General features: G+C 35.0%; 1 protein-coding gene across 4 annotated transcripts in view; it reads right to left on the bottom strand.

Moving 5' to 3' along the window:
- LOC149798288 (neurobeachin-like) overlaps window positions 1-24,577 on the bottom strand; it is a 561,888-nt gene that overhangs the window by 54,358 nt on the left and 482,953 nt on the right. For all 4 annotated transcript variants that reach the window (XM_089963438.1, XM_089963435.1, XM_089963437.1 and 1 more), the window contains 6 exons: window positions 21,698-21,800; window positions 19,534-19,649; window positions 12,368-12,480; window positions 9,138-9,278; window positions 7,629-7,748; window positions 3,656-3,808 (listed from right to left, as the gene is read on the bottom strand). In XM_089963438.1, coding sequence (XP_089819564.1) covers window positions 3,656-3,808; window positions 7,629-7,748; window positions 9,138-9,278; window positions 12,368-12,480; window positions 19,534-19,649; window positions 21,698-21,800 — 746 coding nt within the window. The remainder of the gene's footprint in view (window positions 1-3,655; window positions 3,809-7,628; window positions 7,749-9,137; window positions 9,279-12,367; window positions 12,481-19,533; window positions 19,650-21,697; window positions 21,801-24,577) is intronic.

Genomic DNA, 24,577 nt, shown 5'->3' with positions numbered 1-24,577 from the left:
ATTAACGTTATTAGAATAGGTACAAGGAGGGAATCCTGAGGATCCTTCCATGGAATGATGACTGAATTCCCCATGCTAATAACCCATTCTCCTAATTACATAATCAATACAGCCAAGGGTCACTTGATTTGTGACCCCTACATATGGTTAAGAAGATAATTATTGAAATCTTCTTACCTACAAAATTTCACTGGTTACTCCTGAGAAGCTGATATGCTGTGTCATTTTAATTGGGTCTGGTGGCCTGGGCTGCCACAACCAGACCTAACAGATTTAAGCTTTGCCTCTGCAGACAGAAATCTCTCTAACCTCTGATCTTGCAAAAGCTCCAAGTACACCAAACATATAATCCATTTCAGCCACGAAGCAAGGGTTTGAGGGGTGATATCCTATTTCCTGGCTTTCACCGGAAGAAATAGGTGTTTGCACATGTCACAACTTGTCTCTGCACATTTCAAACAGTGCCTGAATGATTGAACATTATCTTGCATGGTCACTTCTCTCAACCTGTCTATTGAAGACAGCAAGCAAATGATGACTCTTTGATTGCTGAGAGAAGGTAAACTATATTTGGCTACGAAGCCTGGTTGTGTCAAGAGGACTACCGAACCATTCAATGTGAACTGAAGTTAGTTCAGGCTGATGGAAAAGGCACTCACCCTGCATGTTTGTATGACAGTAGCATTAGTGAAGTGTGGGCGAAAGGGTTGCCAGATTTCCCCACAAGTTGGAAAATTGTCAATGCGGATAAATCTAACACTTAAGACGTAACAACTACGTTCTGGCTAGCATTAGGAAAGTGCATTCTGAAGTTGCCAACACCCTATACATTTCCTCAACTGCAGCCTTGAAGCTAAATTCAGTCCATTCCCTGTTCAGATCTGTGTATGACTGATTTGTAGGAGCTCTGTCGTCACACTCACGGTGTCGAGTCCTGATCTGGTTCCACTTGCAGCTCTATTTAAACCATACCAGGTGGCATCACTGACTTAATTATGTCTTCTTTGACAATGGAACTAACTCTCCCATGAGGAAAAGCAGCGAACATGTGTTGTTCCAGCACTGCTAGATCAGCCAGCTGGTTTGCTTGGCATATGATTGGCCCGGATGCTGGCGGTATACCAGATAGTCCAGCTATCAATGGTAATGTCCACTCCAAAGGTCTGGCTGGACAGGCAGATTTCTCATTAAATCTGTGTCACAGTAAGAGTATATCGCTGAATGGACAGGTCTGTCACTGAGATTCCTGTAAATCCTAGTTGGCCAGACCGTTTTATCAAAAAAGTCAATCAAGGTGACAGAGTCATTCAACTCATGAAAATAATTTGTAAAAGTAACGTACACAACCTGTAGAAAAATGCTTGTCCAACACAATAAATTCAAATTTAAAGTTGGATGGTCTAATTTTAACACTAAGATGGCTTGGATTGTTTGAGGTTTAATGTTTGTGTTACCAGTACAGCAGTGAAGCTTAACAACTAACAATGCAATACTTGGCATATGCAAGGAGAGATATGATGTGCTAACCCCAATGAGTCCCTCTCAGTTGATTTGTTTTTCATAAGATTGACCAGTTTTCACTAAGGTGTAACAAAATATCATAAACTGCTATTGTAAAGCTGGAAAACATAATTAAAAGTTCGGTATTTAAAACATGCAGCGATGATAAGCATTATATTCAACTTAAATGTTTCTAAAGTACTCACAGACTTTATTTACCACTAGTACAGCTGCACAAACTTTAGTTCCAAACCCTATGCAGCCAATGACATGTTGCTATCTCTCAACTTGACATAATTCTTGAAAATTCCTTTTTTGCATATCACATGATGATGGCAATCATATCTCCCACCACAAGACATACTCAAACTGGCACATGCTGTCCAATAAACGTAATTGTGTCCCTTCAGGCTTTTATTCACAAGAATCTGAATATTCCTTTTTATTCTTGTGTTAATTAATAACACTTTTCAAGAGGCTTATTTTCCCTTTCATCATAAACATGCATTGCTTGCTTGGACACCTTTTAAAAAAAAATATGATAATCAACAGTTTGATCATGCAGACACTTCACATGAACAAACAGGTGTAGTTTAAAGCATCTGGGATGCTGCTGTAAAGTTCCCTGACTAATTTCACTAATTCTAATATAAAGCATGGATCCAAATCAAACACGGATGAACCAATTATCCAGATTTTTCGGCAATGATAACTGTTCCATAGTTTTTGCATTTATGCCATAAGTCTGTATTTAAAGAGTAATTTTCTGAAGACTTACGGCAAAATCGTATGGGTTGGCAGGTCTGGAGATATTGGACACGAGTGATTGCCATTTGTCTATATGAGAGAGCCAAGTTTTTGTCTTTTAGTATGGCTCGATCTGTGATGTAACATGCTTATATCCCTAACATTAATGTGATTGGGAAACATATCTTAAGGAGAAACTGATATATTAAGAAAAGTGTAATAAATGGAACTGTGGTCTTGTGGGTACAGTCAAAATTTGTTAAATAATGGTGTTTTGTAAAGAACAAAATATAAAACAAATTTCAACTCGTTTTCTTTCAACCCTTATTGTTATACCTTTATATGATTTTGGTCATGGGGTCCATAGTAGAACTGTTATATCAGGAATTGCTCTATAATGAGGCACACTACAATGGGGGAGAGCTGCACAACATTTCAGAAAATGTAACAAAAATGTAACACTTCATCTGTTATCAATTACTAAGAATGTACTGCTTAGTCACATATATGAAGGCTTGATGTCATAATGTTTTCAGATCTACTATGAAGACACGATTGCATTCAAAATTCTGTTTCAATTCAATAAATTATGTGAAAGTACTTGCCTTAATGCTTTGTGATTTTACCTTTGATTTTCTCATGAGTTATTAAATATACAAATTCCTGAATTAAATTCAGAGTTAGCTAATTTCAAACAGTTATAACTGCCTGTCATGTTCAGACCCCTCCCTGACATCATTTTGCAGTTCACCAGATATTTTTGATGACTAACTCCAGGCTCATGGCCATTCAACACATACATTTAAGTTGACTTCACAAGTAGTGTTAAACTAAATAGGTTCTGTCAACAGTTACAGTAGTGTTAAACTACGTAGGTTCTATCAACAGTTACACTATCATAATGGAATATGCACCGATTTGTGGGGAAATCATGTACAATTACAGGCCTGATATAGATGGTCAAGCAATTCTACATACTTCAGGACCACTGCTCAGTTATTTATGTTATTGTGCCCTGGCAGTTTCTACATGACTCCTTAAACACGTGACATGCCTGTGATAGAACACTCAACTGCTATACAAATGTTTGTTGTTGTTGTTGTTGTGGGGTTTAACGCCATTTTTCAGCACACGATAGGCTATGTATGGCGGCCAGTATTAATGGTGGAGGAAGAACCCGGGAAAACCCCGGGAAGAACCACCGACCCACGAGAAGCTACTGGCAATACAAATGTTTGTAGTGAAATCAATGCATGAGCCTTCATATATGGCAGTCTGTTGTAGTTGTCAATGATCAGAAGTGTACAGTTTTCAAATATCAGATGTGTACAGTTTTCAAATATCAGATGTGTACAGTTTAAAGCTATCAAAAAAGTCTAATACTTCATCATCAACAAATATGTCTTACCATCCTGTTGATTCTGATAAAGTCCTCAGGAGTCTTGGCCCAGGCTGGTAATTCGACGTCATTGACTGTCTGCCCATCTTCCTGTTCACCAAACTTGTACCTATTATGGTTTATCAACATCTCAGGCAGGAAAAAGAACTCTGGGATCAGTTCCTGGAAAGAAATTTTAAGATTAAAAACCAGACCTTTTCAAAAAGGTGTATCTGACTGCTTTTTTATATTGTTATACCTAATCCCAGTCCAAAATTTTGGACACTTTTTGATCACCCCAAAAGGGTATTTTTTCATATAAGTATGCAAATTGGCAGCTAAATTGCAGTTTAATATATATTTATAATGTAGCATATTGTATTTCTATTCATCAGTTATGGGAAGTAACATTTACCTTTCCTTGATTACTTTCATGCATGAACCAGATCTTATAATCTGGAATTCCTGATTAAACTTAAGAATTTTCATACCTGTCTATACATCTAGTGATAGCAGCTAATTTCCTTTAAAATAAAGAAAACATTTCTTAGACTCTTTGTAAGCCTTTGATAGTGAAGACCTAAACCCTCAAGCATTCAGAAACTAAGGGTTGAGTAGGATTAACATGAGACACTGGTCCATAATAAAGTAAAGATAAGATAATTATGTTCACAGCAAATCAGTAATGTTCACTGGAGTACAATGTCAATGGGCTGTTATTATTACAATCTTTTGCTTTGATTTATATTATTACTTTGTTTTCCACTCACACAATAATGTGAACTCTTTATTTCTCTTGATTTGATGAGCTTTCTTAAAGCGAACATTTCGTAAATTTTGTTTCTCGATAATACTTATCTGATCATATTACATAAGGATAACTTTCTCTGCTACCCCTGAATCCAGCCATACCAGAAAATCTAAAACATCTTTCTATGTATTGTATAAACAAAGGGAAGATACTCTTACAGGTTAACTACCCTTTCTACCGCTAGGTGGTTACCATAATACCTAGATTTACCAGTTTTTGCTTGAGCAAAAGCTTAAAAGGATACTAGCACTGCAACGAAAGGAATGAGTGATCATTTGTTCTCTGATCAAGTAAGTATTCTCTGAGAAATATAATTTAATAGATTACCTATCATATTACATTAAGAGAAAGGAAAGAGAAGGAAATGCTGAGCATCCTGTACCCGAGTCACCCTGAAGGAACATGATTTCTCTACTAAAAGGATGAACATCTCATGTAAGTTTTGCAAAAGAGACAAGTGCAAGGGAAATCCATGTGGGATTCCACACTGACTGTCTCACAATCAAATGTTTCCCAGGTGGATCAAGCAAAAGTGTAAAATTCATATCTAAGTCTAAGGTTTTATTTTTATGAATGTGGAAGCAGTCACTATCAATCAAGCAAAACTAAAATTCATATCTGGGAATAAGGTTATGCTTCTAAGAATGCAGAGTGGGTCACTGTCAATGGAGCTACCACTAACCAACAAGATTCAGTTCTTTTCTTAGTGAATGCAAATGAAAGCTAGAGAAGGTAGACTGGGCATGCCAATCAGGTGACTCTACTACACCTCTCCCTCGATAACTCACACACAATGGGGTCCAAAGACAGACCACACTATAAGCGAGGGTGCAAGATACCAAGGGACCTCAAAAAAATCCGCTAGACATCCCGAGAACTGCAGGGTTTGGGATGGCAGGGACTTGGCTGTTTAATGACTGAATCATAGTTTTAGAATCGCGTAGAAAATGTCGATAAAGTGCTTTTTCTGACGAAGTTGTTTGTTATTCTGTATAAATTACATTTATTTTCAAAATGTCCAACATCTGAGAGATCGATAACAGGATTCCAACTGGTTTCAACAACCAACATAGTATGCAAAAGTATTCGTGTATTACATCACGGCTTGTTCTTTTGTTGATTCGTCTGGTTCCCTGAGTGGTGTGCATAGTATTTTGCCAAACAAGGAGTCTTCCAAGCAGGGAACCAGACTAACTGCTGATACTCTACCAAACAAGATTCCTTTTTATTTTAAAAAAAGCAATGTTTCATTAGTAGCACATTTCTTTTTCAAAGTGCATTATTACATTAATTTTAAAGAATACATAAACGAAACTATGTAAACACAAGTTAATACTTACTATTACTTCCTATGAGGAACATTTCTTCCAAAATTTATTTACAAAAAAAAACAAAAAAACATGAAGAGTATGATCATTGATATAATTCTCACATACAGAAAAAATGGGACACTTGGCAGCTATGACCTGATGTGTCATCAGAATGACTCAACCAAGAGAATGGTGTGTGTTTTGGATTTTTAACACTGCCAGAAATTTTTCAGTCATATCACTACAATGTCTGCATGTAAGTTTATATTGATGTCTAGCACTGGGACATCATGCCACAGACATGTAGCATGATGTCCCACCCAGTCACATTATCCTGACACCAGGCCAACCAGTCCTAACACTAATTTCTTAATGCTGAGCACCAAGCGAGGCAGTTGCTATTAATATTTTTTTAAGTTTTTGGTAAGACTCGGCTGTAGTTCAAACCTGCAAAATCCTGCATCCATAGCAGATGCTCTAACCCATGGGTGTCAAACTCAATCGCTCAGTGGGACAAAACTCAAATCACACGTAAGGTTGCGGGCCGAACAGGATAAACATTCAATAAGCGGAAAATTAAACCTTTTTTAAACATTAATATAAATTAAAACAGAAAAAGGTTTTAATAATAAAAAATCATTGGCATACCTTTTTTCGCTCTTATGCCAATTTGTCAGAGCTGGATGTTTGGCAAGGCTGCTAATTAGGGAATTTGATTTGCACTTTATATCGCAGGGCCATTAAAAAATATTTTTGCCTAAAATTCTCTCTCGGGCCGGATATAATTGTACGCCGGGCCTAATGTGGCCCGCGGGCCTTGAGTTTGACACATGTGCTCTAACCACTAGGCCACCAGTGGTCTGTATATATCAGTTAAATGTGAGTAGCAACAAATGTTAGCATCATCCGAGACAAATGAAGGTCATTACTATTTCTGTAACAATTGCTCTTTCTAAGCAATGTCATTACACAAAATATAATAGAAAACAATATTACATTTTTTGTACTTGGTTGCTGATCCCTTCAGACTAGAACGGACTTCATGTAGTCATTTTTCAAGCCGGTATTTAACTTGCCACCAAACATAAATTATCAATAATAATGTGGATTACGGGTGAAAAATTCAATTTTTTCATCAATTTCATCAATTTTTCAAGTTTTGTTCTCCTGTAAACAAGGAACAGAAAACTATCCTCCTGAAAGATCGATTCCCATTCGGAAGCTCTTTAACTGGCCACAAAATTTAATGACTGATTCAGATGCACATCAGGGTCAGTACTGATTTAGACTGGAGTCGAGTTTTCATCCACAACTGCAATAAACAACAAGATCACCACCTTCACTCATAGCCATAGTCTCCCCACTAATTTCTCATTTTCAATGGACCACCTCTTTTGAAAGTCTAAGAATGCCTGAACTGAAGAAAGCAATATTCCAGGTATCTAATACGAAAATCATTTTTGACTAATTTAGTACTGCTTGATTCTGACCCCATGTCAATTGCTTACTGTAAGACACCAGTGTTTTGTTTTATATCACCGGGGGGGGGGGTCAAAACATATCATTCACAAAAATATACAATGTTCATTAGTGCACATGAATAAAGTCAAACTTAATAATTCTCACCCATATAGTAACCATCCAAAGTCAGTCCACTAAATGATGTCAACATTATTATTAAAGTTGCTACTCACTACAAACGCAGCTTTTTATTGTGAAACTCTGCTGGGTGACATGCAACAGCCTTATATATCTGACAAGATACCAGTATGCCTTTAATTACATAATGCAGCACATATTTGTCAGCAACAGAATTGGTCCACAGTCGATAAATCTTGGCAATGTTCGAGTCTGACCTAGTCTAGTTATAGGTTAATTGTACCTTGACATCTGATGTGTCTCTCTGGCAGTTCTTCCAGGCCTGACTAATGGAAAAAAACATTCTGTTGGCATGATCAAACTTTCCTCCTTGAAAGTTCAGAAACAAAGTGGTGAATGGTTCCTGAAACAAAGGAGCAGTAATACAATTTTCTTATATGTATCTGTTAAACAGCTACATTTACTGAAGTGCTATACTGGGTAATTTTAATGTGTCTGTTCATGAGAGAGATATGGACAAACTTTCATACATGTTATGACACCAAAAAAACACAAAGATCTAAACTTTTCACAACACTTCCTGCTCTTAAGAACAAAGGCATTAGGAGCCAACTGCCTTGTACAGAGATCTGCTAGGACAGCCAACTGTCTTGCATATAAATATGCTAGGACAGTTAACTGCCTTGTACAGAGATATGCTAGGACAGCCAACTGCCTTGTACAGAGATACACTTGGACAGCTAACTGCCTTGTACAGAGTTCTGCTAGGACAGCTAACTGCCTTGCACAGAGATCTGCTAGGACAGCCAACTGACTTGTACAGAGATACACTCGGACAGCTAACTGCCTTGTACAGAGATCTGCTAGGACAGCCAACTGCCTTGCATATAAATATGCTAGGACAGTTAACTGGCTTGCAGAGAGATATGCTAGAACAGCCAACTGCCTTACACAGAAACATGCTAGGACAGCTAATTGCCTTGCAAAGAAATATGCTAGGACATACAACTGGGTTAGTCTCGACAGGATTTGAACTTATTACCCATTGGTTGCAGTCTACAGAAAGAACTGAACCACCATGCTGAGGAAGGAAATATTACTGCAATATACTAATCCAGTGTTTATCAACATAACAGAGTTTCATCAGTGGAGTTGAAAATTTCATTAACCTACATGCAATAGCATTAAAGATACGGAGGATGCAAAGATGGCTGAAAATAAAAAAACACTCATGTTGAAAGTCACTGAGCTAATTTTGGTATTGTTAGGTTACCCTCCTTAAGATGCATTGACATATCAAACTGCATTAGTGAAGGTGAAACAGGTTTGAAGATACTGAAAGCACAACAAATAGATGGCTGAAAATACAAAAAGTTAATTGATTGTTTAAACCAGGTCATGACTTAGTTCTGGTATGGATAAGATACTCTCCTTAAGATACATCCACATATCAATTTTAATGAGTAGTAAGTTAAACAGAGTCCTAGATACTAATGCAGGGTTGTAAGAAAGTTTGAGAATAGCTTTCTGTAGGTCAGTGGTTCTTCCCGGAGTTTACTTGGGTTCTCCCTCGACCATGTCTAGCCTATCATGTGGTGAAATATGGTGTTAAACCCATAACAATGATTAGAAAAAGCTATATCCCTTCCAACTTCAGTGCAAGAGGACAACATTGTCTCTTGCAGGTCTCTGAAGATTAATTGGTCAATTGACTATTCCACTCAGTGTTTGTTCTGTATTTCATTGGGTAACAAGAGTTGTCAATTCAAACATGCTTTGTGTTACATCTTACCACTCTAAGGAGCCAGTTAAGAGTGAAGGCAGCAGTGGAGTAGTGGGTGCCATAGTGAAAGGGAGGGATCTGATCATGTTCCCAGCTTTTGTAACGCTCCTCAAAAAACTCCTTCCTGGATGGATTCAGAGCTCCAACAGGCTGCATATAAAAAAGCAAAAAACTGTAAAATTCTTTGACATGGCAAGCAAAATGTCCTGTCAATCAGCACCATACATGTGAAAATTCTGCTTTTATTGAACAATTTGTTTTACATGCTTAAAAATGAGATAGAATATAAAGGAAAAACCCATATTTCTGCCCTATAATCAACATTCTGGGATAGTATATTATTTTGGAACTATCTAGCACTAAGCATTGGAATAAGACCTCCAAATATTTCTAAACGTTATGTCCAAGTCTAAGCACTGTTCCAATATGTATGAAATTCCACAATTCAGGACTTTTGCCAGAAACTGACACACCTATCCAACTGACTACTGAACTGTTTTATGTCAAAAATTCACTCTTAACCATATCAAAATGTCCTGTCTCACCTAAGAAGTCATTGCATATAATCCGACAAATTGTTTAAAATGGTTAACATAAATTTCCACATAGTAAGATTCCAAAATACAACTGATTCAGATTCTATTTCTCAAATAATAAGGAAGAACCACAGCAAACGTGAAATGTGTTTATGCCTAAAAACTGATCTAAATGCAAAATGATACCAGAGTGTGATGGATGAATTTAGTAGGTTAGGATGTATATACTCTAGTATAAAAGTAAATATGTGACTATAAACTTAAAATACTTAACCCAGTCAGAAAAGCATAAAATGTAGGTCACTGACATTTACTAGTTGTATAGTAGTACCAACAGCTGTATCCACTTATCAAATGTCATAAAAATTTAAACAAAGTAATATGAAGTATGAAATACAGGTCACAGAGACCTTTGGCTGCAACAAGAACTTAGAACTTGTCAAGCTGCATCCACTTGCAAAGTTTCATCATTCTAGGTAAGATAGTATGCATATAGCATGCCAAAAACTCATGTGGCCAGGATCTAAATGCATAAACTTAACCAAAGCAAGTAAAAGATGAAATAAAGGTCACAATGAGGTTTCTTGTAAGGGTGTGGTAAAAACAAGAGATGTATATCATCTTTAATTTCATAATTCAAGCACAAAAACTACCACAGACATGAACATCAAAAATAAAATTTAGCCAAGTCAGTGAAGCATAAAATATGTATCATAATAACCTACCACTGAAGTGAAGGAGCAGCACTTGTTCTTATGTATTTAGGCTATAATAACAGTAACAAAGAAAGAGTGAAAACAACAAGCTTTGAAAAAAAAAAAAATAATTTATTTCCTGGTAAAAAATGAAAAAAAATAAGAACTTTTGGTTTTAAGTAATCAAATCGATAAATAATCCAAGAATAATCCCCAAATTAAATTTTAGAAGTCATAGTAATGAAATGTTCTAAGGAATTCAATTTTGAGTCCCGACGAACAATCCAAAATGGAAGGTAATACTATAGCCAGTATAGTGCTGTAGTGTCTACAGTTCTTGTCCAAATATTCTGTATGAGCACTCAAATATTTCCAGGAAAAAGAATTAATCTTTAAGTATCCAAATAACTCACTAATTTCTCTACAGACAAAGGTTATACAGTCAAAAAGGTGCAAAATAGATAACCATATGAGGGTCACATGATCACAGTCCAGAACAGTTTGGAAGCTATTTACATGTCTAAGGTCACATATTCCAGTACAGCCTCAATTTCACTCTATGTATCCCACAATAAAAATACATTAAAAAAAGAAGCTGTTTACTTGATTCTCTTTCAAGGCCAGGAACTAGGTCAATAAAAAGATACAAAGTTCTATTTTTAGGTGTTTTTGACTCAACAGTCTGGTGAAATTAATATCTGGAAAGTTTCAAATTCCAGTAAACAAATTTATATTACTTAACATGTAATAAAATAAAAATAAAAAGATTTTAAAACTAACAAACAATTAAATTAAATCAAATATAAATTAAACCAAATATACATAACATTGTCAAGACACATACCCCCATAAAGTTTCAAGGTTCTATCTAGGACTGTATATAGAAAGCATGGCAAAAATCAACGTAATCAACAGCTTCATGCAAAATCTTAACCTAGGCCAGTAAAATGTGATACTTTGGGGGTGGCTTTAACAACACTTTTAACATATTATTGGCTACATCATGCTGCAAAATGGGAGCTAAGTGATTTGCCGAAAGACACACCGAGGCCATGTATTGTACCCACGACCCTTGGATTACAAGTCTGAAACTCTACAAACTGAGCTACTGCAGCTCTCTAAGAAAGAAACATACAACCACCAAGTTTAATGATTCAAGCATAAACAGTAAATATACTTAATTTAATCAAAGTCAGTGAGGCATGAAATAACAGTCACAACGACCTACTTTAAAGATGAGGTTATAGTACTCAACAAGATCCATCATCTCACTACATTTTATGATTCCAGGTATTACAGAAGAGGTATAAAAACTTATGTGGTCACAACCTAAAAGCATAAATGTAACATAAGACAGTAAAATATGTATCAGCGTGACACACTTTTGTTGTAAGAATGTAGTACGTTAGAAATATGCATACATTCATTTAGTTTGATAATTCTGGTACAAACAGAGCTTGAAATCAAACCCAAGTCCGTGAAATATGGAAGACAGTAACCTACTTGTTTGATGCCAATACAGCACTCATCAAAATTCATTTTCTCACCAAGTTTCATCAATCTTGGTTAACACTCAAGAGTTAAATGCAAACACCTGACCCATGTAAACAAAATTTGAAATGTAGATAACAGTGACTTGTTTCTTGTAAGGGTGTGGTCCTAACAGAGATGCATACAATGATCTAGTTTTATTATTCAAGCTGGAAAAGAGGTTAAAAGATACATTAAAAAAAAAATAATAAAAGCTGGTGATGTATAAGTGGTGACCTACTTTATGATGAGGATTAAGTACTCACTACGTTTCGTGACTCCAGGAATCATTTTATAAACCTGAGCTAAGTGCAAAGACTTAACAAAGAATAAATGATGAATCTTATCCCCAACAGTTGCCTCATTGCACCATACTATTGTCTAGTACCCAGGATGAAATAATGGCAGAGATTTGGTGAGGCTGTACATATGTATAAATTTTCAGGAGCTAAAAAGTACTGGATTCCTTTGAGCATACCTTTGACAAATCCCTGAAGTTGCTGGGCTGGCTAAGATCCAGCTCATCTGAGTCATAATTGACAATAACCCATGGGAACACTGGATACTGGTTCAAATCATTGTATGTTCTCCCTGCAAAATGCAAAGGTATTATAAAGATATCAACTTCTTTTTAAAACAGAAAATGGTGCAATATTACTTATATAGACTAAGGAAGCACCTATACAAGTACGTTCTCAAAGCCAAGAGATCTTTACGTACAATCAAAACATCTTGGCCAAAATTGTACAACACATTGTGTAATTAGTCTAAATATCTGACTCTTTTTATTCTAAATACTTTATTGTCAAAATATGTAACAATTTTCAACAGTATAAAAAAATTCAAGACATCAAGTTCAGTTTCTAAAGTTAAAAAGAAAAATAATTCAAGTTGGAACATAAACAAAGAAATGTTTTAAGCATACCAAAAAATGATGAGCATACAAATGTAATCATCAGAAATGTTTCATGGGAGAGCTAATTCTACCTTGATTTTTTCTAGTTTGCACATTTAGTCCTATTTAATAATATTTATCAGTTATGATTTATAATAGTTTGGGGACAAAGATAGAAGTTTTCCTACATACTGTTTATATTACAACATAAAAAATTCAGTTTTCATAGTGGATAGTGACATTATAATAAGTAGAAGTAGTTTTTTAAAAAAATACAACAATACAAAAATGGTTGCAAAATTCACATGCACATATGCACTGTAGGATATTGACAGAGTAAAACAAATGACGGTCATAATGGTACATACCAGATCTTTATTACATATCCACCGTGTATGATATGACAATGTTTAAGGTTGTCCACAGATATTTCATCTTAAGCTAGTAATTATAATTCGAGAGTTAATGAACCAACACAATACTGACTATTCAAGATATTCAGTTGGTTCAAACTTTTCAAGTACAGTAGTCCCCCTCTTGAACGGCCCCCTTGACCAGCGGCCACCCGCTTCTTACGGCCAGAATCCGTTGGCACCGACGAGTGTGTGTTCAAAAGTACCCCTCGCGAAAGGCCACCCAGCTAACGTGACCAGCGGCCAGCATATTAGTGCAAAATTATAAAATTTACCCCTCACAAGCAGCCGCATTTTTATTTGAATATGTATCCAGAACCAGTATTGTATTCATAACATGTGTTAAGTAATCCAATTTCTGTTTCCCGATGTCAGGTTTTCGTTACTGAAAGAAGTGTTGAGTAAAGTACATTTACCACTAAGGTTAATATTGTATCATTTACGCCTCACAAGAAGCCAAATTTATTCCATAAAAACTGAGAAAGACTCAAATTTTAATCCATACAAAAGGGTACGTACATGTAATCCAATTAGCCTTACTGCTGTGTTATCATAAGATGTCCGGTTTAGTCACTCTGATAATTGTTAAGATTACAATTATCGAACAGTAGTAACAGCTGAGAAGTGGCAGTATCGATGTACAATACCCAAGCCAGCAGGAAAATGGTTTAATAGCCTTTATGGCTTCCCTTAGTAAGATGTTGAGCTTGTTCACTTTGGTAATCAGTGGCTATTACTACTGACAATAATTGTCAAAATTACGAATCCTAGCGGCTGCGAGGTCAAATCTGCATGATGTTAATGGTACATATCGAAGCCGTTTTGGCTTCTCTCACTTAGTGTAAAGAAATGTATAAAAACAATAGGGAACCAGACTGCGACTAACGAATCACGTGACAAGATCACTTCCTTTAAAAACACACGGCAATTTGTTTAGATGCATAAAAAATTGTTTTATCAGTATTGTAGTTGGCAACATGAATAACTTAATGCAAAAAGATCAACATGTCATTGGGGAAAATAAAAATTCTCAGTTTAGAGGAGAACGTGAAAGTAATTCAACTAACGCGGGGGGGGGGGGTCATTGAGGATCCTTGCAGAAAACTAACGTCGGGAAGACTAAGATAAACAATATCGTGAAAGATAATGAAACAATTCTGCAGAAGTGGAAAGTGAAATGGATGGAGAAAGGAAGATTGTTTGAGCCAGGAGATGTTTGTATCCTGATTTGAAAGACAAGAAAAAGCAAAAATTTTGTCAGTTGAATTGGGATATGACGACTTTACCGCAAGTAACGGATGGTTGCACAGATTTCAGGTGCGACACAATATCAAGTGTTCTGTCATTAGCGGCGAATCAGCTGATTTTAATAATGAAGTTGTCAAAGACTGGAACAAATGACTAAACGATATATGCAAGGGATATGACAGCAAGGATATTTTTAATGTGACGAGACTGGTTTGTTTTTTAGACTGTTACCAACAAAGTGACAGATGATGTGAACTGTAGCATAATTATAAAGACAGTTTTAAAACTATATCAATGGTTATTCATAGCATTCTTTTGCAAATGATGACAAAGTTTGTTTTACATTTATTTCACATCATGCATGTGATTTTTTAATTAAAATATTAAATATTTAAAATTAAATGTACTTGTGACTTTTTTCATATGTATTTACTATTTGCATTTGTCATCCCCCTCTAGAAAGGCCACCCGCATTATAAGGCCACTTCCCTGCTGCATTAGGGGTGGCCTTATAAGAGGGGGACTACTGTAATGCTATGCCAACCTTGGTAGAAGATAAAAGTAGGGGCAAAAACTTTTACAGAACTAACAGCATATATATGGTAGGGAACAGTGTTTTCCAGTAAACACATCTTGAAAGGCACCACAGGTCTCTAAAGTAGAGTCACCTGCAAAATGCCAATTATTAAGCTGACACTTTCAATATTTGGCACTGGTCTACTGTTACTTCCAGCTGCAATACACAAACAATGGAGCAGCTTCTTTTACAATATACTGACAAACCATATCACATATAAACTTGTTGTTGTTGTGAGGTTCAATACCATTTCTCAGTGAAAGACAGGCTATACATAGTGGCTAGTATAACTGATGGAGGATTGTTGTTGTTGTTGTAGGGTTTAACGCCATTTTTCAGCACACAATAGGCTATACATGGCGGCCAGTATTAATGGTGGAGGAAGAACCCAGGAAATCCCCAGAAAGAACCACAGACACTCGAGAAGCTACTGGCAAGCTTTCTCACATACCCACATTGGCCGAATCCGAGACTCGAACCTACGCAGACAGAGGTGAGATGGCAGTGATCTGTAACGGAGAGCGCTTTAGACCACTCGTTTCCCTGCTGATGGAGGAAGAACCCAGGAAAATCCATTTATGAACCGCCCACCCACAGGAAACTACTGGCAGCTTTCTCACATACCTCATTGGCACAGAGGTGAGTTGGCAGTGATCAGTAACGGCAAGTGCTTTAGACCACTCAGACACCCAGGGTCCCCACATAAAAGCTAACAGAGGGTAAACTTTAAGAGATCTATGCATAACACCACTTTTTCACTAACATTTATGAAAGAGAAATAAATCATTCTAATAGGAAATGATGCAAATTGCTGGCTTCTTTTTATAAAGAAAAAGTGTGGAGACATTTGTACAACAAAACTTTATCATGTAAGTATTCTTAATTTGCAAGGATTGATATTATGTAATCTATTTTACCTAGCTCACTTCCAACCAGCACTTGTTGGCATTGTACACAATAAATATTAATTTTCCAGACAAGGTATTTGGAATGAACAAAAATAGAATTTTCATTAGCACATGAATTATCTGGGTAGTTGGAAAAATATTTATGAAAGAGTTTGAAAATATGGAGGTAAAGGCACATTAAAAAAAATGATTTTTAATACCTGGGTCCAGGACTATTACAAAGAAATTTAAGCTCAAAGTGGATGGGTCCATATAATATGGAAATAAAGTTAGCTTCACAAACTAACAAGAAATTGTTTTTGTTTATACATATTCTCAAATACATGTGTACTCTAATGCAAGTATGTAAGCAAAACGTAATGTATTTGAATAAGACCAGAAAATGAAATCAGTTTAATTTTGTATGTATATTCTTTAAAGTGCAGACACCTTTAAATCCTTGTTTTTTATTGGAAATATGTATCATGAATATATTAGTGTTTAATGACACCTCAGCATGGTAGTGGCTGCATGGTTTGAAATGAAAAATTTCATATTATTCCTTGAAATAGATTAAAAGCTTGATGACATTTTCTTTAGTTTAAACCAGGCATTCAGTTATGTTCATACTTTATTCATATCTGAACTTGCAAAGGTTATAAAAATGTTTTTGTTCTATAATCAGACAGATCATGGCTCTGATAAGCTCTGATGCAGTTTGTCCATGTTTCCTCTGACCCTTCCCTACAGCTATCCAAATGTTTAGCACTAGGAGTAAAAGGTTAGACAAAACGCAAGACCACGATGCAGTCTGTTTGTGTCAGTTCGGAAGTCTGAAGTACCCCTCATTTCAGCAACAGTTTTATTGGATAAATGAGGAAACCTTCTACAATATTTACAGAAGATCCAAGTTTTTTCAAATCAATTATAATCAAGGATCATTTTTGTTTCAAGTGAAGGAGAAATATTCTTGTGCATTCTCTTTTTGATCTTTGTTTAACAGCTAATCAGACTCGCAATGATTTGGCCTTTGTATTCATGCACTTGAGCTCTCATCATCATCATCATCATTTGAGGGCCTTTTCAAAACACCTGAAGTGTCTTCTGATGAGTTGCCAGAATTGTTATAATCACATCTGAAACTAAGCTGCCATTGTGGATCACTATTTCCTTAAGTTTCATAAGAAGCATCCCAATAAGTAAACTCTTTAATATTGTGTAGTTAAGATTGCCTAATCAATTTCATTTATATTTTAGCTAACCATATGTTTCAAGGATTTTATGTGTTACTTTTATCATTTATTTTATATATGTTTTACAGAATTTTATGTGTTACTTTTATCATTTATTTTATATATGTTTTACAGAATTTTATGTGTTACTTTTATCATTTATTTTATATATGTTTTACAGAATGTTATGTGTTACTTTTATCATTTATTTTATATATGTTTTACAGAATTTTATGTGTTACTTTTATCATTTATTTTATATATGCTTTACAGAATTTTATGTGTTACATTTATTTTATATATGTTTTACAGAATTTAAACATCAATACTCAATACATTTTATATTTGTTATTCTCATTCATTTTTATTAGAAAGTGTTCAACTTACAAAATCTTTTTTTTTCCTTCAATTTATTTCAGTTTTCGAACTTAACCTTTAGTTGGCACCATATAGATACAATTGTGCTGAGGTGCCACAAAAGGCTACTAATAAATACAGTCCTTCTACCTTAATATTCATATACAGCACAGTACTGCTCAAACTAAAGTGATTAATCAAGGATTATCTGGCTGAGATAAAATTCAAGTCTTTATTGTTCCTTACACACTACATTTACAAACAGCAAGGCATAACCCAATGAATATTCTATTTGTCCACACTAAGGTAATAACTGATAGGCCAACACAAGTTCAGGGACATTTTCTAATGGAAAAAATAGCTGGGTCAGAAGTACCAAACGGATTAGTCCTGCAACCTAAGACTTAAGAAATTTTTAGCCCCTGAAAGGGTCACATTTTCTCAAATGTGTCATAACAGAATCCAAATGTTTGTAAATATAAAGTCTACTCAGTTGCATGTAAATATCATGTCTACTTGTATACATGTAAATATCATGTCTAATTGTATATATGTAAATATCATGTCTACTTGTATACATGTAAATATCATGTCTACTTGTATACATGTAAATAACATGTCTACTTGTATACATGTAAATATCATGCCTACTTGTATACATGTAAATATCATGTCACCTTGTACATATGTAAATATCATGTCTACTTGTATACATGTAAATATCAGGTCTACTTGTATATATGTAAATATCATGTCACCTTGTACATATGTAAATATCATGTCTACTTGTATACATGTAAATATCAGGTCTACTTGTATATATGTAAATATCATGCCTAGTTGTATGTATGTAAATATGCCTACTGGTAAGAAAATATGTCATACTTGTATGTATGAAAACATCATGTCTACTGGTATGTAAATATCATGTCTACTTGTATGCATGTAAATATCATGTCCAAAAGTATGTGTGTGTGTGTGTGTGATTTGGATTTTTAACATAGCTTTAACAATTTTTCAGTCATATCACTACGATGTCTGCAGTGTGACAGTTGATACTGATGTCTAGCACTGGGGCATCATGCCACAGACATGTAGCATGATGTCCCACCCAGTCACATTATCCTGATATGAGACCAACCAGTCCTAACACTAACCTCTTAATGCTGAGCGCCAAGCAAGGCAGCTGTAGGTACCATTTTTGAAAGTCTTTCGTATGACTAGGCCGGGGTGTGAATTGCATTGTCTAAGTCTCAACATGTCTTGATTCCGAGGTCATGTGCTCTGCTTATTCCGCTATGCTCAGAAATTAACACAATAATAAAATATAAATTTGTTTATTTGATGTACTCTTATAAATGACCACATGTACATCTCTGGGTCTTTCTGCCTCTGAATTCAATCACAGTAAATATCAATATATTGTCCCACCCAGCCGCCAGTCAAAGCCTTTGAACCTGCCGCCCAGCTTTTGCATCGTGTTCTTCTGACATACTCTTATAATGGCAACATGTACATCAATGGGTCTTTCAGGCACTAAAGTATGTCATTGTAAATATCAACACAGCTAATTAATCAACACATTTTCCCACTAAGCAGGTGGCTGAAGCAGGACAGGCAAGTCTTTGAATTTTGCCGCCCACCTATAACATGTGTATGGAGGACTCCCGCCTAAGTGATTTCTGGCGTCCAAGATAAAACACTGGTGTTCAAAAATGCGTAATTAAGCATTTCCGAGACCTCTGATCATGTCTACTTGTATGCATGTAAATATCAAGTCTGCTTGTTATGTATGTAAATATCATGTCCACTTGATTGTAAATACCATGTTTACTATTATGTACGAAAATATCATGTCTACTTGCATGTATTTAAATATCATATCTACTTATATGCAAACATCATGTCTACTCAGAACTAATTCAATTTCTATACTATAATCCAAGACGAGAGCAACTGTATGTAGGAACATAAACAAGATGATCAAGACATAAGCCTATCTACCAAGGAAATATAACATGCCAATGCTACAAACCTGCAATGGTGTTCAAGTACATAATATAGTCAAAGTTCGAGATCTCTCTCCTTTGCCACTTCTGGGTCATACTGGACAATTTATACAGCTGCTTTCCCGATGCTAACGACATTCTCCTGTAATGATGCAATATTAAAAGAGATGAGAAATGAACAACTGAATTTGAAACAATATCAAACATAAAAGGACATCCTAATTAAACAAAGAAATTATCAACAGTGAAAATGACTAAAGAATTTCTTAAATTCATTCCAGCTGGTATTTTAGGGATACTATCTCAAAATAAAAGTGTCTCGTGGGCACATACCCCAAAATTGATAGCTGCAAAACTTTATTCTGAACAACTCAAATGATGTTGTCTGGGGCACATTTTCCAAAACAATCTTAGCCATTTTGGAAATGAACTATTGCAGATTTTACAGGAAAAAAATCTTTGACAATCAAGTAAAGAAACCTTTACTGATAACATGTCAAAGAATCTGTGATATTGATTTGTCAATCAAATGAGGCAAAAAGAAGGATCAACAATGGAGATGTTTGATACTGTTCTATATTTTGTACTAAATAATGCCTTAATCATCCATCTTGATTTACCAAGTTTGATTAAATCAGTGTCAGAAATATACATTTAGTAAACCCCCAAGGTTGCTGGTCTTTTAATAAAGGCCTCCAAGAATTTGTTCAACAAGTATTTTATTCTTACTAAAATAGAAGTTTCTCCATATCTAAGATTATCACTACATATGTTAGGCAAAACATAACTGCATCACTAATGCAAAGTGATGCTACTTCATCTGGTAACTACCAGTGTCATATGCTTCTGATCCACTAATTTTATCTCATTTAACATGTTATTGTTTTTGGAAAATTCACAGATAAAACAAGTTCTGATTTTAATTTTTTTTAAATATTTCATTCAATTTATTCATTTACATTCTATCTGAAATTTTTTAAAAGGTTTTTTTTTTAAAAATATGAAAGACTTTTTAATGATAAAACTTTGTGCATAGCATTGAGATTTCAAGGCAACCCCTCAGATATTCATTTCGCTTGGCTGCCTTGTTATCTTTGATCACAGTTATGAAAGTCTGTTAATTTAAGGTAGTTTATGCTACATACACAATAATATTTATATGTGTTCGATTGATCAAATGAAGTGAGTTCACCCGACATCAACCGAGGCCGCCAGATTTTGAGTTTGTAGGATTTTGTGCCGTTTAACTTTTCTTTTATTCCACCTGCTTTATTTGATTCAAAAGACATATTAATTAACATGATAATGCAAAGGAGGCCAGCTTTTAATTCAGTGCAACAATACAACAAATACTTCCGGAAGTCAGTTATCAAAACATGGTTGGCACTTAATTAGGTTCTCAGAGAAACACTCGTGGACATAGCTGTTACAGTCGATTGATGCATTTTATGTTTAATTACAAGAGGACACATTGCATTTATGACGATTACACTTAAAAGGAACCAAAAGATAAAACTAGAACACAAATTTTAATTGAAATTTTTTAAATTTAATTTGCATTTATTTATTAAAGTACTGCCTCCACTCAGCGTGACATTTTCACTGATCAAAATTTCCTTACATATCGTCAAATGCGGTGTACTAGGAATGTCGTTTGGAAAGAAAATGTAAAAAATGGTATGACCTATTTTTAAATTTGAAATTTCGTAGTGTTGATTAAAATTTCCAGGTCCTATCTACCATTTTGACGAGCGATACAAAGTTTCTGTTACCAATTTTGATCACGATTTTCTTTAAGTTCAACAAATATGAATCAATTTTTTTTTGTATTTTCCGTTTAAAAAAAGGGATCCACGCCTGACCCGGCATTATAAGCGGGTTCGCAAGTTATCAAGGGAGTGGTGTAATTCAGCACAGTATCCACACAGTTTAATTTGCCAATTAACTGATGGAACTTTTGAACAAAAACATGCTCAAATGCAAAATGAAAATAAATATAAAAAATAACTGGCAATACTATTCTTGCATTATAAAATACAAAAGCCATCTTAAGTCAACCTCTGTCTTCAGACTGACAGCGCCAATTTTTATATATAACAGCTGCAAAATGCTGGGGCTTTTTGTTGTAAGAGTTACCTCCCTTACACTGCTTGCAAAATCTTTGCATCAAAACTCTTTTTTGTGATATACCTTGCTTGACCCAGTCCATATTTAACCCCAACTCCAACCCTGGGGAGTGCATTCATAACTTTCTTGACTGTAGCATGGTCAGGCAAGGCAAACATGACAGCAGCTGCAAACAGAAGAAGGCTAAATGAACACTGCATTTATTTGCAACATTCTGAACATCACAAGTATAATTTCAAATAGCTCAACAATTATTTAACAGTCTGTTTGAAGCACAAGACATTATAAATACAAGGTTACTTTTCATTTAAAGAAATTTCTTTAACAAGCGTGCATATTTTATGAATAATTTTATGTGTCAAATAAAATCATTCTCTGTAATGGCAGAGCAAATGGAAAAAGGTTCCCTTCTTTAAAACTCATATGTGCCTCTGCTTAAACATAGATACATAGATACATGGTTAGAAGATAGACAGACAAACAGACAGACATTTACAGACAGGATAGGAGAAACAACCACATGCAATGGCTGACCAACAGACCCAAATCTGGTCCTGCATAATGAGCCAATAGATGGGGGTCTACATAATTTGTTTAAGGACAATGGCTTGTGAAATGTTGGTGTATTTAAGATTTTAAAAAGCTAATATATTTACATGTCCAAGTCCAAGCAATCCAAATTTAGAGACTGGTGTGTATTTTCTTGTGCTTCACTTAGTTAAATATCTACACTGAAGCCAATCATTCCAATTCTGGTGGAATCATTCTTATTTTTAGCCTCGTATGATGCTATTACAATCACTTATATCAGATTCCGATTTTGCAGTCTGATAAAATATTATACAAGTGAAATGCAGAATGGTAAACACTGGTACATCTAGATTACTGAAAATGTTTTTAATGTCGGATTGGCATTCTTTTACGACAACATGCCTAGCACAGGTATCCCAAAAAGCAAATGAATATTGACCAATAAGAAATCACATCAGCTAGGCACCTGATTCACATGAAAAAATTCATAACAGATCTCAAAACAAAACATCCACTGAGAACTGTATCTCACTAAAAAATATGTTACACAAATTTCAAACAACAGGATATGACTGAATGAATGCCAGTCATTTGTAGTGTTTTACTAATAAACGTCATCTAACATGCCACTAACAACATCTATAGGAAGTTGGCTTCAACCAAAAGTATTCTGAATTAAGAATTAATTTTTAGATAGGCTATTGGATAAAATATTTGAAGTATTCCTATTTTTATCTTAAGATTCCAATATCTAAAGCTAACATTCCTAATTTACATTGGTAAATATTAGCTTTTCTGTATCTGTCCCCAAATGGGTTTAAATGCATAGAAAAATATAAGAATCACCCTGTCATTTATTGTCTGTAGAATAGTAGCAACAACTACTATATATACTTGCTTGTCAGATGAGTCCAACTGCAAACTACACAGACCCATATCTGCTGTTACATCATGTGCCAGCAGATCTGGGTCTGTGCAGTTTGTTAGAAGTAAACAGTAGAACAAACAAGATGGATTCTGATCTGCAGGGGTATTATGCTATGGCAGATCAGGATCTTTGTAGTTTGCAATTGGACTTGACTTGTTAGCTGTTTCTCCAATACTTGTCCAGAGGGATAAAGCAATTGAATGATTCTTACTCAGTGGAGTATGATAGTTAAAAATATTGATAATGCATGATGCTTGTTTAGTATTTGCCCAGAGGGACATAAGCAAATGAATAACTGTCACAAAGTGGAGTAAGGTACCCAAAGTATTGCCAACTTGTGGTGTTTGTTCAATATTCACAGAGAGGGAAACAGAAATCCATATGATGATTGGCAAAAGCGATGAAAGAACGTGAGACTCTTGTAACTGCTGCAACATATTTACTTTGGTTTGATTTCTGCATCAATAAAGCACTCAATGAGAGTATATCCAGCATCAACTTTGTAAAATCTGCATAATTTACACAATACTTTCTGCTAGTTGGAGCTCTGATAAATATCCCAGATGTAAAGAGTTAAACATTGTGAAGTAAAACATCTAACTTTGCCCCACACATTAGGGAAAGCTTTTCTCCTGCCTTTCCGATTGTGCAATGATTCAAACATAGCTGGAAATTTAATCTGTTACAACTACAGTGAAATATTTGTTATGCAATAGTTGATTGACAAATGCCAAGATCAGCCAATGGATCAATTCTCAACATAAACATCCCTTTGTCTTGAAAACATTCTTTGTATATTTTTTTATATTCCCAACATTTAATGAGCAACACACTTCCTCACTGAAAAAAAGAGACTAAAATTCGTTTGAAAAGAATAAAAAGGTTAGGAAAGCACAGTTAGGTATCAGAGAAGACTTTATGTCAATGTCACACTAACAGCAAGATCACAAGTCCCAGGGTAAGGCTCAAAATGTAGGTGTTTTTATTACTAACAAATAAAACTCATGGGATTGGATTATTACGGCATTTGCAATAATGAAATCACAACTTGGTAAATAGGATTTTTATGTTAATGTTCACCAAAGAAAATTAATGAAATAAGCTGAATGCAAATATACACACAATTTTGTAGAATGTTGAATATATGCTTAATTTTTAAACAATTGTTATATGCAATTATTTTTACATGTTCCATCTGAGAGGATCTATACATAGAGAGGGATGTGTACAAAAAGGAAAGGTTATAAAAACAAACACAAAAATCAGACTGAACAAGGTATAAACAAATAGGCCAATTACTTAACTTGGGAACTGCTGGTCTTAAGGGAAACTTGTCCATTTCTTCTATGCACACATGTGCCCAGATTTTTCCAAAATACTTTGTTCACAAGTGACCATATTTTCAATAGACTTTTACACAAATGCCCCATTTATTTCTGTAGACACTTACACCCATATGTCCCTATATTTACAATAGCCTTTTA

The sequence above is a fragment of the Sinohyriopsis cumingii genome, chromosome 6, assembly GCF_028554795.1.
Source record: "Sinohyriopsis cumingii isolate HCF-2022 chromosome 6, ASM2855479v2, whole genome shotgun sequence".
Taxonomy (NCBI): domain Eukaryota; kingdom Metazoa; phylum Mollusca; class Bivalvia; order Unionida; family Unionidae; genus Sinohyriopsis; species Sinohyriopsis cumingii.
Note: the sequence above shows the minus strand (reverse complement) of the source record. Positions and strands in the feature narration are given on the sequence as shown.